This window comes from Mytilus californianus, unplaced genomic scaffold, assembly GCF_021869535.1.
Source record: "Mytilus californianus isolate M0D057914Y unplaced genomic scaffold, xbMytCali1.0.p SCAF_7, whole genome shotgun sequence".
In the NCBI taxonomy this organism is placed as follows: domain Eukaryota; kingdom Metazoa; phylum Mollusca; class Bivalvia; order Mytilida; family Mytilidae; genus Mytilus; species Mytilus californianus.
This window is the reverse complement of record NW_026262723.1, coordinates 104,833,619-104,854,237: the sequence shown is the minus strand read 5'-3', so window position 1 is coordinate 104,854,237 and position 20,619 is coordinate 104,833,619. Positions and strand designations below refer to the sequence as shown.

Here is a 20,619-nt window from a genome sequence, read left to right as displayed (position 1 = left end):
TATATTACTTAGTCATACCGATCTGTTGAATTAAGCCAATTGAAACTGTTTTTTACATTTTTTTTTATGTTGTGCTGTTACAGTACAGTCCGAGGTTAGGTTAGGGTTTAGCGCTCACATATATGTTAAATTCCGCCACGTGCACTTTCTTTATGTGCCTGCCCCAAGTCAGGAGCCTGTAGTTCAATGGTTGTCGTTGTTTCATATGTGTCATATTTGTTTTTCGTAGATTGTTTAGTTATAAATTAGACCGTTAGTTTTCTCGTTTGAATTGTTTCACATTTTCACGTGGTGGCCTTTTGTAGCCGACTATACGGTGTGTTGAATGCTGTACGGTTGCCTATGACTGCTTACATCCACTGCATTTAAACTCTGGTGGATAGTTGTCTCTTTGGCAATCACACAAAATCTAACTTTATTTCAATTTCTATGTAGTGTTTTGTATACTGTAACATTGTTTATCTTTTGTACGCATACCCCTGAGCCCTCTTTTCGGAAGCCCGAGCAAAAGCCCTTGATCCGCGATAGAAAATTCAAAAACAAACTCATATTAAATAAATCGAATTTCAACTCGAAATCTTAGTCTGAATGAGACTCAAATTCGAGTCTAACTCGAGCTCTACCTCAAATTCAAAGTTGAAGTCGAATAGTAACTCGAACTCTACCTTTAAATGTTCAACTCGAAACTCAATGCTAACTAGAACTTTAATTATGATAATGGCTTGAATTCTAACTCAAAATCGAAAACTAACTCAAAGTTTAACTACTCGAACAGTAACCCGAACTTTAATTTGAACTCTAACTCGATGGATGGCCACACTCATCAAAGGCACAAAAAACATGGAAATCTATTTAAAAATGGAACTAGTTTTTCCGAATTGGTCACGTGGTTTTACCTCATCAAGTAATGTGATAACCACATCAAAGAATGACAGGATCACATCAAATACTGAAACAAACACATCATGTAGTGTAAAATCGTCAAATTTTGAAACATCATGACGTAATGTTAAAGCCATATAAAGAATTGGCAAATCATCATTACGAAGTAACAAAACCACATCATGTAATGAAACAACTACATAACGTTAAGTTACATACACATCAAGTAATGTTAAAACCACATTGCCTTATGACACAACCACATCAAATAATGGTGAAACCACATCGAGTAATGACAAAACCATATTAAGTAATGACAAAATTATATCAAGTCAATACGAAACCATTCGTGTAATATCGAAATATCAGTAAGTAATAACTATTCAATATTGAGTTATAACAAAACATCATTACGTAATGTCAAAACCATATCATGTAAAGACAAAATATCATCAAGTAATAATAAAACAACATAACGTAATATCAGAGTTCTACATAAGACAGCTGTGGCGTTCCATAATTTCAACTTTAAAGCATCAGTTTAAAATTTTTATTGAGAAAGTGAATATGATAGTCGAATTTCCGTAAGCTTAAATCGTTATAACTTCTTGTCTATAAAGAACTTTGGTAAGAAATCTTTGATATAGACCCTTTAATATAGAAATTCCAGAAGATGCATCAGTTTATCAGAATCGCATCTGACTGATTTTTTTTTGGGGGGGCGGGGAGGGGGGGGGGGGGGTAAATTTCTACTGTTTGCATTAAAAGAACTCTTACGATCATGATATTTTTGATAGATTTGAAGTCAACGAATACGTTTTTCTAAAGAAGCTTCGTCGATAAATATCTTTCTTTTTTTTAATCTGATATATTTCATTTTTACCAGGTATCATCAAAGAGAAAACAAATTTTGTTGTACCGGATATGTACCATACCCTTATTGCTATCGTAAGTATGCTGATTTCTTGATGGTTAATTTTCCATTGTTGTCACTTTAATCATTCTTTGTGTTTATTTTCATCTTATTATAAAAAAAATGAAATGGCGACTCAAAAATAAACAGCAGTTGTTATTCTTCTTGTTAAAAGCTCGTTGTTCATCACATTTTAGGCTTTGTTAATGTAACCCATTTAATATTTCAATTTTTTATTTTCAATTTTTCATAATAAAGAACATAATAAAATTGTCAATTGTTCGTCAATTGTTTGCGAACAATTGAGAGTTTTTTCCTTTTTAAATGGTAAAATATACATTGTAATACAATCAGAGTGCATTGGATAAATTGTCATAAGAGTTTACCATTGTAAAATCCTTGAAAAAATAGGATAAAAAACTCAAAAGTTCTTTATCAAGAACGTGCCCTTGGCCATTAAAATCAAAACTTTTGTCAAGGTCATTGAATCCAAAGGCCATTACAAAAGACACCATGTGTCTAGGACCTTTGGTTTAAGAGATAAAGCTAATAATGTCTTTTCAAAAACTGTTCACGCGGGTTATGCCCCTAACGGAAAGGTCAAACCTCTTTGGTCATATGTAACAAAGTTGCGAATTCATGACTGAAACATTTTCAAGACATCTGCAACCATAACGGTTTCTGAGATTATTCTGACACAATGTATAAGGTCAAAAGTCAAGGTCAACTTAAATAATTGCCCTTGAGGCATTTTCAGGTCATTTTAAATGATGATCAATTGCCATCCTAGGTGTTTTCGACTTTTGGATCCTGAGTTTAAGTGGTCAATCGACATCGGTTCGTTTTCAAAGGGGCATAACCCTATCCAAGGCGTCTTTGGATCTTTTCGATTTAAATGTAGCGAAGTACCAGGGTAAGGTCCTGAACAAATTTCACTGTTCGGTTTTTGTCTCCCTACTATGGTCACGGTGTTTTTTGTGGGTGGTTTTGGGCAGATAACTCTGGAACGAAAAAAATTAAATATTCACAGGGTGAGTTCTGGATAGGTCTTTTTGACACCGATGCAAAATGTGAGCCTGAAAGCGAAAGAAAAGTACATTGTAATAAAGTGTATGTACTAGTATTAGTTTAGACTTTTATGTATAGTTCATAATAGGGTCAAGTACAAATCAGATAAGTTGAGTACGTATAATTTGGGGTCAAGTAATTTCCAGGAAAATTCAGACTTATTCAGAATGGTCCAGTAAGCATAAGTAAGGTCGAGTACAAATACTGCCGATTTAGACTTTTACTGGTTTGTAGTGAGGTAAAATGGAAAATATGTGTTTTATATCTGTACTAAATATGGGTGTGTGTGTGAGTGTAGACTTGTAAAATACCGGTTTCTCATTAGATCACGTCCTGATTAAACTTTTAATGACAGCATTGTAAACAGTCTTTTTCTACTTCTTTTCAGCACAATGTAATGGGCGAACAGTATTAAATAATGCATGCAACGAACCATACACGTCAGACAGCATTATATACAGAGGAGGCGGTTCAAGGAATAGTGGAGGGGGTACCTGTTCATCACCCAATTACTGTACTAATTGCCAAGATGGATTTTATCCATATGGTGGACAGTGTTTAAGTAAGTGCTCTTTACACAGAGATTTACTTTACTACATATAGCATCAAATTAAATCTCAGAACAAATTGCACATATGGCATCGAGATTATAAAATTATCGTTACATTCTACAAAATATACAGTGAGTGGCTCATATTCACCGCGGTAATTTTCTCCATTTTGTGATGTTTTTGTGAAAATTAGCTTGCATTTTCTCCCAAAACATATCACAAAGGGAGTTGTGCGCTATTTGTTGTCTATATCAACAATTAAAACGCATTTTATATAGGAAAGAGGTGTGGTAAGTTATCAGAAGTGTATGAGAGGGAACTCAGCAAGTTATCAATGCAAAATCAGTGACATGAAACTTTTAAATTTTTTTTCTTAAGACCCTACCTTGATAAACATACAAATGTGCATACTATGCGTATTTTGACTTGGTGATCCTTTGATTATGCGGGTCTTTTATGGCTTTATTTGGACCCCGTCTTATCCTATTTCGGGGAAATTTCAGAAATACAAATGTGACGTCACTTTTTTTTTTTTTTGCGTTGATCTCTTTGGCTAACTCGGCTGTGAATTTTTATGTGCTGGTTTATGTTGTTTTATGTATCCGTTTTTATTCTGTAGTTAGTCACCACTTCGGTGTTATAATGTATATCTGTTATATACTCATTTGTATAAATTTACTGTTTGCAAAAGTATGAATTGTTCTAAATACTAAGGATTTTCTTATCCTAGACATATAACCTTAGCCGTATTTGGCACAACTTTTTGGAACTTTTGGTCCTCAGTGCTCTTCAGCTTTGTACTTGTTTTGGCTTTCGAACTTTTTTGATCTGAGCGTCACTGGTTAGTCTTGTGTGGACGAAACGCGCGTCTTAAATTTTAAACCTGGTACCTTTTGTTAGCTATTATTCGTATGTTTCTCTGTCCTATATGTTCTCCCATTTATTTGTATTGTAGTCCTGTCATGTAATGTTGTCATTTTAATGTTATATTTAACATTGCCATAAAAGCGGGAGGTTTCGCTAGCCACAAAACCAGGTTCAACCCACCATTTTTTTCTTAAAATGTCCTGTACCAAGTCAGGAAAATGGCCATTGTTATATTATAGTTCGTTTCTGTGTGTGTTACATTTTAATGTTGTGTTTCTGTAGTGTCGTAGTTCTCCTCTTATATTTGATGTGTTTCCCTCAGTTTTAGTTTCAGTTAAATCAAACTGTAAACCAAATATATCGTATAAATTTAGTTGACCCAAACTAAAATCTAATTAATGAACTGGGTGATTAATTATCTTTACCATAACACACGAATACAACAGAAAAAAAATAAGATTTACAACTACAAACGATTTGAGATTTGACAAAATCCGATGAGAATAACAAATATAACATCAAAATTAAATACATGAATTTTGGATAGAAAAGTACTGTGACACGTCTTATAGCAATGCGAATTCACACTCAGCAAAACAGTCTCAATCGGGAATAAGTCACTTTCGGTAATTAAAAGATCAGACGACTTAATGTCAAACCACAATCTAACACGTGGTAAAAATGTCCTTAGTTAGTTTGGACAAAGGCACATCGTATGGATCGACCAATTCGTGAAGGTGTCCGTAAAATTTACGGAGTGTCATTTTTAATCTGTCCTCCTCATAACTTTGTTGGAGCAGTTTCTGCGTTAGGAGCACACTCCTGTATATGAAGTCCGTATAGTGTGATTATGCACGAGCATAACGTATCAACTGAGATATTTAAACACCATACGAAGGGGCAGAGGGTATGTTACTGCTGAGAAATGGGAAATTGATAGTTGGGAAGTTGAAATCGTCCCGTTTATCATAGATTTTCGTGTGAAGTCGTCCATCTGTGTCAATATTGAGGAAAAGATCAAGGTATGAAGCAGTCCTTCTAGTGTCAGTAGTATCCTTAATTTCAAGTTCACTGGGATATACGAGATGTAAGTATTGACTGAAATATGGGTTACTCAATGATAGGACATCATCAATATATCGGAAGGTAAAATTAAAGAATTTCGCAAGGTGCTTTTTCTTTTTGTCTTTTAGAAGGTTCTGAATGAATTCTGCTTCATACGAGTACAAAAACAAATCGGTCAGTAGGGGTGCACAATTAGTACCCATTGGAATACCGACTGTCTGTTGAAATATAAATCCTCCAAACTCAACAAATATATTGTCGATCAAAAAGTCCAGCATTTTGATAATAACATCTTCAGTATATTTTCTGGTAGATTCAGTGTGGTTCTTCACAAAATATGAATTATTGTAACCCAAAACAAGAAATTTGTATCTACGATTCCCATTTTTATAGAAAAAGCTCTGTTTAATGAGATGGTGAAGTCGATGTTTCAACTGAGCATGGGGAATAGTAGTGTAAAGCGTAGAAAAATCAAAAATCTTTATGTTGCTGCAAAATTGCAAAGATTGTGATCGAAGATTAAGCAGTAGATCTTTCGATTTTTTGAGAATCCACATCTGGTTAACACCACTGGTAGAATATATCTCATCACAATATTTTTGAAGCCCATCTTTAACTGTAGAAAGAATAGTAGTCAGTACTTTAGAAAGATGTTTAGTCGAACATTTTGATGACCCAGCTATGTATCGTTCTTTATATGGAGTTTTGTGAAGTTTTGGTATCCAGTATAATGATGGTAAATTTTCTTCGTTTTCTTTGATGTTGATACCAAAAGAAGGACAGATTTGTGATCTTGTAAAATTTCGTCCTTTGTAAATGATGTTAAAGAACATGTAGGATTACCAGTAGTTCTATTTATTCCAAGCTCTGTTGTGAGACATTGCAAATAATGGTTTTTACATATGAAGACAATATTATTGGAGGCTTTATCTGCTGGAACAACGACATATTTGTCATGCAAAGAGGATAAAGCATCCACAACATCCGGATTCTTGAAAGGGTTAGTAACTCTTGTGCTCATAGTACATCGTAGTTTTTGAATGCGCTTCTGAATGCATGATCGAATAGCTTTGATCCATTCAGACAAAGTGTCCAGTTCTGGTTCGTCTGGTTTGCGCTTTATCCATTTTCTTGCATAGTCCTCAACTGCATCCATTAGTAACCTGAAGTTCTTTTTCCAGTTGATGGGCTTGGGAATTATATATTTTGGTCCCTTGGCTAACAGCTCTCTTAGTTGTTCATTGGTACGATGCCAATGTCGCCAGTAATAACATGACCAGCTGGACTATAATTGTATTGCGACGATGCACATGAGCAATCCGGGGACTTGGATTTCACAGCTTTGAGGTTAAAGGCCTCTAAAACCCTCTTGTGGTTGAAAATCTTGGATGCAATAGACTTGGTGTAAGTTAAATATAACAGGTGTAGCTTTATTTTTGAAGTAATCAGGTATAAAGCTAATAACGTCTCACAATATATATTCTCAATGGAAAAAAAACAAACAAATGCTCCTGATATTCCATCACGAACAAACTATATATGCGTTTATGGTGGTCGCATGAACGAATATTACAGATATTTTCTCCGGAATTATTGTGAGAAAAAGCACACCTATACGTTGCCAGGTTTTTATTTAACTACGAAACGTAGTAAGTTTTTAAGTTCAAGGGTTTAATTTCTATTTATACTTTTATATATCTTTATTTAACAGTTTGCCCACCGATAGACAGTTGTAATCACAGAAGATGTACGACGTCTAGCGACAATTACTGTGCGTACTGTCAGTATGAAATTAAAGACAAACTGCACTGGAGGGCGTATACAAGGCATTATGACGGACACATGAAGCTATGTAAAAGTAAATTTAGATAAAACATAAGATACACTTTCTACTTTAAACAACAAGAGTTTATGCTTTGAAATTAAACAAAAAGCATAGCATTATAGAAAAATTACAATGAAAGTAATATTCAAGCATGCGAAAATCTATATTAATTGACCGTTGTGCTCATGTTTATTTTGATTCAATCTGCTCTGTAAAGTATTTTACTTTTGCAAACATATATAAAAAAAAAAAACGATTGAAAGAAACGTGCTGCGAATATACTTTTGTATTTCAGCTAAATATAAATGAAAATAAAGATGTGGCTTTACTATTAAGTTCATGAAGATGCATATATTTTATTAAACCACAACGTGTTAAAAGTTGAATGTACTAGCTAAAGTTGCATACTTTACATATCTAAGCTGTCAATTCCTGTTTCTAAAGTTTGAGATTCACGTTTCTATACCGTAGTCATGAAAATAGATTATTGAAAAAATATCTTTGTTTTCACTGAAATGAGACAAAATTAAGAAAAACGACACACAAGCATATATTACATACTGTACATATATTGAATACACCGTTCTTAACAATAAATAATTAATAAATACTCGATGAGATATATTTAAAAAAAACTGCATGCGCCTGCCTTATAATCAATTGGTTTGGAAAATAAAATAAAATTAATGCTGTTTCGCTTCCTTTGTACATATATAATTGATAATGAAACTATTTTTTTTCAATCTATGATAAGAGATTTACGAAATAATGTAAAAGTTGAACCATTTTATTGTTGTGTTAGTATTAATGATATCAGACTACCTTTATCTAAAAAAAAAAAAATGTATTACTTCTTACAAATAAGCTTTGTTGAATTTATTGAATTACAATATAACATTGATATTATGATTCGTGTAATTTTTCATAAATTAATCGACTTACTGTTTTAATTTCGGTACTAGAGGCATGTTCTTGGCGATCTGACAGTACAAGATGTTTCCCAGGGCAGTGTACAAATGAAACAGAAGAAACATGTTCTTGTACATCTGGTTTTGGAGGAAGTCAGTGCGACACAAGTATGATATTATTACAATTTTAACCATTTTAATTATATATTTCGATTTAAATATTCGATCAATATAATGCAGGCATTATATTTTTTATATGTTTTAAATAAATAGCATTGCGTCAACAATAGGAGATTCTTTTAAGATACCTCATATGAAAAGGGAAAGTTGTCTCTTTAAACAAATAGATGAGGTTTGGAGATTGAAACGTATTCCATAACTCAAATAATAGATGGAATTTTATCACCAGAGCAGTAATCAGTGTTCCAGTGTTATCATGAAATATTATTTACTCGATCCAGTAAACTTATTGTTAATAAAACGTTAAAACAATCAAAATGCTTAGGGTTTCTACCCCAATACAAAGATTAAGACTAATTTGGCATAAAATTTGGAATAATTGATTTTTAATGCTCTATTAAACTTAATAAATCGGAAACCAATTTCGACTTTCCGATTGTTTTAATTGGAGACTAATGCAGACGAGATGCGCTTTTGTAATATCATATCATAAGCCTGAATCGTTCATGACCTCTTTATCAGTGGAGTTAGAATTGTCATGCACATCAAGAAGAAGATGTTATTTGTTCTCGAATCGTCCTGAACTATGATAGATAAGTTTATAAAACATGATTCAACAAAAATATAATAAAATGTTGTCTGTGTGTTAGATTTCGAAGAGGTCGACATTTACCCTCAATACAGAAATGTAAAGGGAAACGTATCTCTTAATATTTACTAGTGTAATTGAATATATTTAGCTCAGTTAGAATGCTGTCTGTGAACTACCGCATTCACACTTTGACCGAGTAAAATATGCAGTTAAAAGTAATTACCCTCGACACATTTTCTAACGTATTACTTTAAAAGAAATCATAGTAAAATACAATCTAGTCCCCATCTTTCAGAGCACAAGGATCGCCACTCATATCAGTGCCTACGACAACTAGTCAATTTTGATGCTTAAAAATATATTCGTTTAATTGGCGAACAATTCAGTACTTATTAAGCATACGAATAAAAGTAAACGTTATGCATACGCCAATAAGACCACAATATGAACTTTAGTTGAACACAATACTTTTTATCAAATAGTTTTACATGTAGAACATTATATCTGCATTTGCAAATTTAAATGTTTTCTTTCACTACCTAATCTTAAACTTAATTCATTTATTTTTTTAGCATAGAATTTTTATTAATTGTAAACCATAAGTTTAAAAATATTTGTTATTAAATACATAAGTTTATAAAAAGTGATCATTTTTGTAGTCACAGAAAAAACAACGATTCTTTATGCGGAAATAAAACTTCACAACCCGTCACATAAAACTGTCACAACACCACTGGATCCTAGTGACACGGGACCACAACCCGTTAGATTTACGAACAAGAACGACCTGAATGCCACGGAAATTGAATTTCGGGGAAAGTTTTTAGCTTCCGGAATACCACCTCCACACGACCCTACTGGGGAAACTCACTTTGTGACAGATTTTGACTATGGTATTGTATATGGACAAATGAAACTTGAATATATAATAGGTAAACATAAAGTTTGTATGGAATAATTCAGTCAATTGGTTGATATTCTATTTGTATGGAAATGCAACAAGTTATTCCCGGATAAAATAATTTTATTTTAATTTTAGAAAGAGCAATTTCACTCATTTGTTGAAACTTTAAGCAAAAAGTATACAAATCAAATAAGGATTTCTGGTGTTTTAGTATCACTAGAAGCGTTATATCTGCCAAAATGTTAAAAAAGAAAATGCTTGTCGCAGAAATAAAGAGAAAAACAACTATTACATGTAAAATAGGTTTTATATAATGGAATTGTTCATGGCAGGAAAGGGGTAACCACTAGTTTCTATTATTTCGTGGATTTAAATTACAGGCTCGAATACCAGTACCCACACATTCAGCTGTCCTGCAACGGTGGATAACCCAATTAAAACAAATTACATATGTTCAAGAACACACACCAAAGGCAGTGCTGTATCACTTCCGACATTCGGTCACAGTGATAAGTAAGTCATTTTTTTCTTTTAAATATTAAGAAAACTGTTGTACGATAGTCCACTGAACTATAAGTGTTTTCGTCCTGACTTTGACAGTTAGATAAAAACATGTAAAATAAATACAATGTGTTACACAGTTGGCGTAAATGGTAATCTAACTGCTATATACAGATTAGGACTCCAGTAAGACAGTAATGTTAGCTGTACAGGCTGAAAAAGAATTCACTAACTTGGATTACGTTACATACTTTTTTCTCAATCTCGTGAGTTTTTACAATTTTTTGGAAAAATTTCAAAGAAAATTTGTACAGACATGTTTAGGTATTTTCTGAATATTTTTATTTTGTATTCCGGCTTTTTGTGTTATTTGGTATTTGTAATTTATTTTGTTTTTGCTTTGTTTTTGTTTTGTTTTCGTTCTTTTGATTGACAAGTTCGGCTATGCTAACTTATACGTAGGTCTTGTCTTTCTGAACATTTAACAGCTTGCAGGTTTTTTTTTTCAAATCTACAAAAGTTTTCGCCAAAAAAGCTAAAAATGGGGAAATTGTGAAGTAGATGTATTATTCCAACGTTAAGGTTTATCATACGGAGCGAACGAGATCTTACAAATCTTGGACGTATCGTTCACGAGAGGAAAGAAAACACACAATTAAAATAGTACGACTTTACAGAGCACAAAGAAAAATGAAAAGGTATACATGACTTCAACACAAAGGCAGATATGAGTTGGAAGAAACTATGTCAAAAGGAAAGATGTATAAAAACTTTTCGGACAAATTCTTCCCTATAGTTTTTTAATGCATTGCTTTTTTTTAATTATTAGAAAGCTAGAACCTCTGCTTTATTAAAAAAAATGAGAAATCGTGCTTGATGGGTCGATTCAAAAGTCTTTGGTATCATAATATGAATTGTGTTCAAAAGTTCCAAAAATATTTTGTATGTTTTTTTAAGCATTGCCAAATTTATAAACTGTAAATTCAGAAATTTTTACATTCATTTATTATTTTGATTTTTGAAGAATGGACATACATGCGAGATTATTTTTGCGATTTTAGCAAAGCTGCATACAGATATATGAGTCAGATATCAGAATCCGAGTTCTTATTATTTTGATACGCAAACAATTGCATTATTCGTATTTATAAAAACCTCGCAAAAATTTCTGAATTTACAGTATATATTTCTTTTTGTTTTCACTCATTCAGCAATGTTTTCTTTTACAGATTAGTATTTACAATCGATGCTAGAAACGGTGGTTTCTTGAAGTATATTAACAGAGAGACATCCTCGACAATTAAATCGTATCTTTCAGGGCAGACTACAACTATAAGTTACACAGTGCAATGGGATTATGTAGTCCCATATTATTCTTGTGTTCAGCTACATGGAACCGGTTGTACTGTTTCACCAATAGAAATACAAGATGTAACTGATCAGGTAAAAAATGACTTCAATTTTTTTAAAAGTATTTGCAATAACTTGAACTTTGCTTTAAACTAGGTATGACATTTTAGCGGATCTTGACTGTTGGAAATATGAAAATAGATTATAGTAGAATGTTTTATAACCATTTGATTTACAGTTAAGATACAATCTTGGTTACATTTAGAAATGGCGAGTAACATAAGGTATGAAATGTGGTTGATTCTTAAATATTAAGCCAAAATTGATAAGTCTAGCCCAGAGCCAATCCAGTTTTAAAGAATTAGTCAAATAACTATATCAAAGTAATACAATATATTTTAGAGCATTGTTACGTTTTCATGGAAACAGTGGAATGATGATTTGGCCGGATTAGATGGATACGAGTATGAAGTATTTCATTTACAACCTAATGGTGACGTTCTAATGGAAGGAGACAAATTAACTTCGTCCAATAGAACTTTGCCATCTGTATCAGAGGTAAGAATAAAGTGATTTACCTTTTAAATATTCCCTGTATTGTCACATTTTTGCTTTTGATATATGGAACCGGTTAAATCGCGTTTTTGTATTTTAGGTAACATTCTTTGACAAATCACCTAATAAAACAAATTAACCGCACCACTTTTAAGAAAATTAGGGCTCAAAATTGGAAGTTTTGTTTTATTGGCAAATGGAAAATTATATTTGCCTAATTTGGCACTTTCTTTTAATGATATTCGCGATGAAAAATAATATTTGTTTTATTTTGAAGCCCTGTAGAATGGATAAATTCATAAAAATACAATCAAATGCGAGCGGTGTTTTTCACTGCATTGATCGATGGAATGAAACGACATGAATGAATTATTTGTATTTTGCTTAATTTCGAATATCACTTAAAGCATTTCATCTGAATGCAGTTATTTGAAGGTAATGGTGGCATACAGCTGAATCATCGTTGACATCTATATATGCCACCACAGTAGGCGATTACTATGCAAGAGTATCCTTTCAGTACTTTTTGCGATCACTTTGCACGCTAATTTTTTTACTTTAGGATGTTTTTTTTCAATAATAGTCAAATTATCAGAAATTTGTGAATCATATTACTTTCAATCAAAATGTGAATAAACAAGAAGCAAATGCCGTACAAATACTAATTTCAGAGTGACTTAAATGTGACAACACCAGGAATGTATTCCATTATTCTGACCGCTTATGATAAAGCCGGAAACTATAAATCTACTAGATCTTTATTTTTCTTTGACGACAATTCACTTGTGGAAACAACATCTGGTACCAGAATGATAGTCACCGAAAGTACTTTGGAAACAAATTATGAATGGGTAACTACGGAATCCAGTTTACTACATGTCACGTGGCCTGGACGATTTATAAATGAAAGACATGATATTTATAAATGGCTTCATAAAATAGAAAGCAATGGTCATGTTGATAGTACTTACGATGATAAATTTGGAAGACGTACTGTAGATTGGTTTACAAATATTAGAGGTACATATACATTTGTATTTCAGGTTATTAAAAAGTAAAACAACAAAAATATCGAACTCCGAGGAAAATTCTAAATGGAAAGTCCCTAAGCAAATGGCAAAATCAAAAGATCAAACACATCAAACGAATGTATAACAAATGTCATATTCCTGACTTGGTACAGGAATTTTCTTATGTAGAAATGGTGGATTAAACCTGGTTTTATAGCTAGCTAAACCTCTCACTTGTATGAAAGTCGTATAAAATTCCATTATATTGACAACGATATGTGAACAAAACAGACAGACATAATAGGTAAAAATGTCAAAGATAGGGGTACAGCAGTCAACATTGTGTTATAATCTTAATCACTATAAAAAACAAACAAATATGTCAACAAAGAAAAACAAAAAGGCATATACACAAAGCACATTAGGAAAAACAAGACAAGAATACCAAAAATTTACCATAGCACTATAACACAATGACGGGATGTACAAGAGCGGAGCCACGTCAAATGGACATTACCAAAAAACAGACTAAACAGTAAAAGTAATAATTTACAACGACAAATAAAAGAATACTGTAACACGTTATTTAGATGATAAACAACGTCAGTACCTAGAATCTATACTTCAACACTATCGTGTAATAAAAATGTTTCGAACTAAACAGTAATGCATTTAGCAAATATTGTTTCAGTCATGCTAAATATATATTTTTAATGTTAAGAGACAAATATTAATAATACATCATTATATTATTTTTATCTAGTATAAGTAAAAAAGGCCATGTAATAAATTATCGATTTTGTCAAAAAAAAATATCATAACATTTTGTTAAATGAGTTATGAAGTTTCTCTTTCAATTTTTATCAGTTTTCTCTAGAGAATCAAAAATTACAAAATTAAGTTTTTAAGTTAGTTCTATTCCTTGTTTTCAAAAATCCAGGATATAAGGTTTTTAGAATTTTATTTTATGCCTCGTTCACACGTACATTTAATTCGAATTGAATTCGAATCGAATGCGAATCGAATTCGCTAATCGCGTTCACACACTCTTCTTTTTTAATTCGAATTGATTCGAATTGGCTAAATCGCATTATCCAGTTCGCATTAGAAATGTGTTTTTGTTAATACGAATTAAAAGTTAACATCGTTCGGACAGTAAAGAGAATTTGACGCGCAGTGCAATTCGAATTAGAATTTACGTTTGGACGTAAAACGTTTCGAATGCGAATTAAACTAATTCGAATTAGTTAATGCGAATCGAATTCGAATTACGTGTGAACGCAGCATTAAATTCGTGACCGCCATATACCTTCTTGCGACAACCATGTGAACTTCGAAGAACATGTGTTCACTTACAAACTCGTGTTGTTGTTTCTTTTTGGGGTAGGTGTCGTCAAGTTTGATATCAACTTTACAGTGACTGGACCCGATGTTAAATCGTTCCAAGGTTATACAGATGTACCAGACATCCTACAGGAATCTGAGATTTTGTACGTCACGTGGGAAGATGGACAAAAACTGGACATTAGCGTAAAAGCTACTGACATTATTGGGGAATACACAGAAGATACAATAACAATTTATAAAGACATTTCCAATCCGGAACTAGAAAACCTTTGGTTATCCTATGGCAACAAAACAGAATTATTTGTTCATCGCTTAGAAGACCTATCTTTAATGACGTACGTGTTGATTATATTTTTTTTTAATCTTTTAATATCTGATTGATATTCTGTAAAACATAAATGCATGATAGCATGATCTTAAAATGATATTGAGCTATTACATTAAACGCTTATGAGATCCTCTTTACAAAATATAACAACAACCATTTTATTTTTTGTTAAAGGTTCGAATGGGATACATATGATTATCATAGTGGTATATACAGTGTACACTGGAAGATGTTTGATAATTACACGGGATCTGACGTACTCCATGGAAGTTCACATGTAACGGCACAAGGAGATGCTTCCGTAATATCAATAAGTCATCTTATTTCCTGTTTCAATCAATCTTATATGTCTTTGCTCGATTTTCATTTAGGGTCAAGGTACAGTAAATGGACTATGTCACAGATTTTGCAAAAATTTTGCATACAACTTTGGCTGGTTAAACTTTAACTGAAAATCGAAAAATAATGCATTTATCTCTATTATTATCTGAAATATAACTGATTAAAATTCTCTCAAAATAGGTGAATATATCTGTGGCATAGCTCATTTACTGTAACTTAACTGTAATAATGCACAGATATTAATGTTTTGCAACGCAACAGAATCATGTTCTCAGTGTATATATCATCCGAATTCTAAATTGTAATAACAAGCATGACGATTGAGTGTTAACATTTTTCCATACGTAATATACTATTCTTTGAAAATAAGGATATTCTTTGATATTTGATAGTTATTTTTTTAAAGTTTGAATTGGGTGATGTTTTGCTTTTCTTCCTAAATTATATAAATGAAAAAACGAGAATTAATAAGGGGTAGTCAAACTACTTCGAATAGCGAGAAACATTATCATACAAAAAAAGAAAAAAAAAAACCAAACAGAAGACAAAACTGTCATCCAAACACTATACATATAACTATAGATTTAGTGACACAAACCCCGATAAAAACAACATGAATTCAGTTACTCCTCATGAAATTCCCTCAGGAAAAATTGTCCATTGAACATTTTTTTGTATTCTGTTGTAAGACTGGACATTTTTTTTTTTTTTTGGCTAAATGCTTTATTTATTTTTTCCTTTCTTAACTTTTGGTCGCGATTTATTTGTTTTTACGTGATGAATTTAAGTCGAAACCATGGACTGTACGCACAAAAATAGAAATTGTATTTTATTTTTTTACAAAGTGAAACAGACGAAAGACAAACCAAAAGTCATTTAATTAAAATAATATAATTACATTCATCTAAATATATCTTCCAGCAAATACATTGATTCTTTCATGTTCTATTTTTCAACATGGAAATAATACTGGAAATAATGAAAATTATAATCGTCATGATTTTTTTTTCAGAATATGACTTCTTGTGAAGACAAATATCAGAACTCTCCTGGTGGACCCGATTGTTATTGTACCATATATCATGGATGTTTCCACCGACATTTTCATGTTAAACCGGAAATAGTAATCGGAGCTGGTTTAACTCCCGGGAAAGATAAGGGTGTTCATGACTCGGACTATTTCATAGAAATTACAGTTGTCAATAAAGCCATGCTTACATCAGTTCTAACGAAAAAGGTAAAGTAAAATATATAAATCAATCTAATAAAATAAATCAATCACAATTACACAATGTTCTTCATATGTAATTGATACTCTATTAAGATTAAGAGACTACCTTTAAAACAGCACAAACCATCTGCAATTTACATTGCAATATTAAAAGAAATAGAAAAAAGAGAGATAACTATGAAAGAGACAGGGGTTAATATGTTAATATACTTTTAATATACCCCCTCGCATTTTTGCGTCTGTCCCAAGTCAGGAACCTCTGGCCTTTGTTAGTCTAGTATGTTTTTTAATTTTAGTTCATTTATATGTTTTGGAGTTTGGTGTGGCGTCTATTTTCATTGAACAGGTACACATTAGGGGCCAGCTGAAGCCCGCCTCCGGGTGCGATATTTTCTCGCTGTGTTGAAGACCCATTGGTGGCTTTCGGCTGTTTTCTGTTCTTTGGTCGGGTTGTCTCTTTGACACATTCCCCATTTCCATTATCAATTTTAATATGTTATCACATTGGAAAATACAGGGAGTCGTACCGACAATGATATAATCTGTATTGCCTTACTTGTCTGTTCAATTCCAGGAAAAAAAATAAAATGTCTAAGTATGTAAGACCTGCATATAAGTGGATAAAAATACTCTTAATTGTCTTCACATTGTTGCTTTTCTTTTGTTTCCAGAATATTTTTTCCATCAACTGCCTTTAAATTGATATATCCTAATCAATGTTTTATGTTATTGCAGATAACTATTGACATAAGCCCACCACAAACAGGGACTGTTCATGATGGATTGCCAGGTAGTCCGGAAGTTGATTATCAACAGGAATTATACCTGAATTTCCATTGGGATGGATTCTTTGATCCAGAAAGTGGAGTAAAATATTACAAATATATCGTATCTGATCATTGTTGGTCAAAAGAAGTCTTATTTCACAGCAATGAGGTAAACATGTTAAGTGCCAATCAAACCACATCTGTTTGTTTCAAATTTTGTAAATAAACAAGTAAAAATGTCACATATATATTATCATTAATTTTAGCTATTTAACTGTATACTTAGTTACGTTATTTACGAACACATCGCATATTCAAGAATTTCAATAAAATACAGACTTTCGTAATTTTACGAATGAACCTTGCGAGACCTGTTATTGCCAACCTATGGATTTTGTTAAATACGTCGTCCAATTTTGAACTAAATATGAAAATATAAAGAAATTTTCAGGTGATGAAAAATTACAGAAATCATATATTTATGTTTATTACGTGGCTTTACTGAACCCATTCTAAATATTTACTTCCATAAGATCACGTATGTATATGTTACATAAACACCGAAAATTTACGGCATTATTAAAATGTCTGTCAAATTCAAAAAGATAATAAACTGGTATTAATGGAGGTATTTTAAAAGATGCGTGGATAAATTCAAGGCATTTCACAAATCCCTCAAATTATTACACAATAAGAAATGCTATACAATAGTCATATTTAAGTTTTTAGGTTTTAGGTCGGGATCTCCTAATTTGACAACATAAAATTTCTTTTTTCTGTTTCATTTTATTTCATTGAATGACAGGTGTTCTATTTGTATTGCTTTTTATAGGGGATAGAGACATATGAAACAATTACAAATTACGTCGCCAAAAAAGAGGGAAAATATCACGTGACGGTTATAGCTGTCAACAGTGCGAACGAAGCATCAGATTCTATTTGTTCTGATGGTGTTACAATAATGACAGACACACCAGCTGCCACAAATTTTGTTTTAGATGGGGCTAGGATAGGTCCTATTCTTGTCAAAGACACCAGCAATACACTGTGGATTATTGGAAAACATCTTTCCAGGATAGAAGTGAACGATACTTCTCTTTGCAGGTATGCTATTAATGCACCAGCGATTTGTTCCAGTTGAGTTTTGTTGTTAATTGACGATATTTCTATATTTGTAGTCAGAATCTAATACATTTTTATATCCTAAAAATTAATAAAAAAAATACCAGGCATATAAATATACATCAGAGTCATCAGTGTCGCTCGAATCAAAATAGTTGAAAGGCCAAATCAAATACGAATTTAAAGAACATTGAAAATAAAACAAAATCGGAAAGTTGTGCAAAATACGTCTAAGGCAGTCTATGTCCGGGGTAGAAATACATAAGTGTTTCGAGTAATTTAAAATTCTTTAACCTCAAAATTTACAGAAAATGAATATGTCATTGATATTTCATTACACCGCAAAAGTGCTGACTACTAGGCTGGTGTCGAAGAGCAAGGCAGTGACCCAGTGGTTGTATATATTTGTCAAAGATACTAGGCTTATAATTTGCAACTCCAGACGCGCGTTTTGTGTACGCAAGACTCATCAGTGGCGCTCGAATCAAAACAGCTAGGAGGCAAAATCAAATACGAAGTAGAAATGATTTTATACTAAAAAAATCTGAAAAGTTGTGTCAAATACGGCTCCATGTATGCCTTGGAGAAAAAACCTAAATAAAGGCAACAGTAGTATACAGCTGTTCAAAAGTCATAAATCGAATAAGTGAAAACAAATCCGGGTTACAAACTAAAACCGACAGAAACCCATCAACTTTAAGAGTAAGACAACGGAACAAAAGAAACACTGAACTGCAACAAAAACAAACGCCAACATACATAGAAAAGGACTATTTGATAACAACTGCCATATTCCTGACTTGGTACAGGACATTTTAAGAAAAAATGGTAGGTTGAACCTGGTTTTATAGCTAGCCAAACCTTCCGCTTATATGACAATGTTAAAAAATATCGCTAAAATGACAAAACTACGTGACAGGAATACACTACAAACAAACGCAAGAACACTCACTAAAGAGTGAAAATGTATTATAATTACATTAACGGTAAGAATTTTACCGCACGATAATATCTCTTCAGTGATACATAATCACAAAATAAAGGCAAATGGAATACATAAAACTAACTTTGAAGAGTTGATAAAACCAAAAAAGCCAAAACCAAATGGACATGGAATGTAAAAAAAACATTTTATATTTTGTATGATGATAATTAAAATGAAGTTTGATATCAAAAATTAAAGAACCATTTTAAAACAATGCATTTGTTTTAAGCCACATCACTTCAATAACTGAGGATATTCAATTGTTACCAAAAGCAGATGAGATAGATATAGATTGTTCAAACTTACCGCCAGTATCTTCACCGTTTATATCAGTTCTATCAGGAACATCACAGGTGAGTAGTTATTTTTATAAACTATTCATGTTTATATTGGAACAAACGATAATTTGAAAATATAAACATGGAAAACCTCTAAAAATTCTCTTCCAGACTATTATGTATTTCAGGGTTGTACAGAACGAGAATAAAATTCACTATTCTTAATTGTGCTTCACAGACATTTGCATATTATATTTTAGGCGTTTGACTTAAATAACATTATTAATTTCGTGCACCCAAAGCGCTTTCTTAATTAGACGTCATCAGGAACGCTCAAACCATAACATTTGAAAGCCAGGGATGTAGAAAACCTGAACACATGTAGAGCTATATGACCAATAAGGGCCAAAAAAAGCCGAATTCAAATAAGGTTAACTTTGCCACTGGGAGTTACTAGATATGAATAAAATGAGAAGGTTGGGTATGTGTTTAATAAATACGGTTCGTCTTACCTAAAACAATATGAGTGAATAAATGTAAAAACTGTACATACACATGAATGAAATATTTGAATCATGTAAGTCTACTTGGTTATCAATAATAATATCTGAAAGGGAAACATTATTTGTTGATTTAGATCTTGCTTGCAACTTTTTTTTAAAATAACCGGGATGGTATGAACACAAAACGATGTAAAATACTATTCGTTGAAAGGGTGTGCATTTCGTGCGTAGCATGGATCACTGGTTCCATGGTTCGAAAGTGACATTTAATAGTAAGTGTATTGATCATGAACACGAAAAAAACGTTAACAAAGTGAATGATTTAATCTGTAATTGTTCACACCTCACCATTCCGGAGCACTTGATATGACACACGGTTATTCACTGGGGTTCGTGCTGCAAATGTTTGTTAGATATTTTATGTTGCGTGAGTAGACTGTTTTTTGTCTGTTCGTCACTTTTCGTGTTTGCCATTAATTTCAATTAAAAATTTGTCCAACTGTTAAAAACATTTGAAAATTAGAAATCTCCTATTTCTGGTGATT

General features: G+C 32.3%; 1 protein-coding gene across 1 annotated transcript in view; it reads left to right on the top strand.

Annotated features, from left to right (window-relative positions):
• The window catches only part of LOC127708799 (uncharacterized), a 126,058-nt gene that overhangs the window by 51,768 nt on the left and 53,671 nt on the right, over positions 1 to 20,619 (top strand). Inside the window, exons 4-18 of the mRNA XM_052213924.1 lie at positions 1,769 to 1,830; positions 3,252 to 3,425; positions 7,058 to 7,204; positions 8,134 to 8,247; positions 9,511 to 9,783; positions 10,136 to 10,268; positions 11,486 to 11,699; positions 12,009 to 12,164; positions 12,833 to 13,181; positions 14,559 to 14,853; positions 15,021 to 15,147; positions 16,201 to 16,425; positions 17,155 to 17,355; positions 18,019 to 18,290; positions 19,523 to 19,646. Coding sequence (XP_052069884.1) covers positions 1,769 to 1,830; positions 3,252 to 3,425; positions 7,058 to 7,204; positions 8,134 to 8,247; positions 9,511 to 9,783; positions 10,136 to 10,268; positions 11,486 to 11,699; positions 12,009 to 12,164; positions 12,833 to 13,181; positions 14,559 to 14,853; positions 15,021 to 15,147; positions 16,201 to 16,425; positions 17,155 to 17,355; positions 18,019 to 18,290; positions 19,523 to 19,646 — 2,866 coding nt within the window. The remainder of the gene's footprint in view (positions 1 to 1,768; positions 1,831 to 3,251; positions 3,426 to 7,057; positions 7,205 to 8,133; positions 8,248 to 9,510; positions 9,784 to 10,135; positions 10,269 to 11,485; positions 11,700 to 12,008; positions 12,165 to 12,832; positions 13,182 to 14,558; positions 14,854 to 15,020; positions 15,148 to 16,200; positions 16,426 to 17,154; positions 17,356 to 18,018; positions 18,291 to 19,522; positions 19,647 to 20,619) is intronic.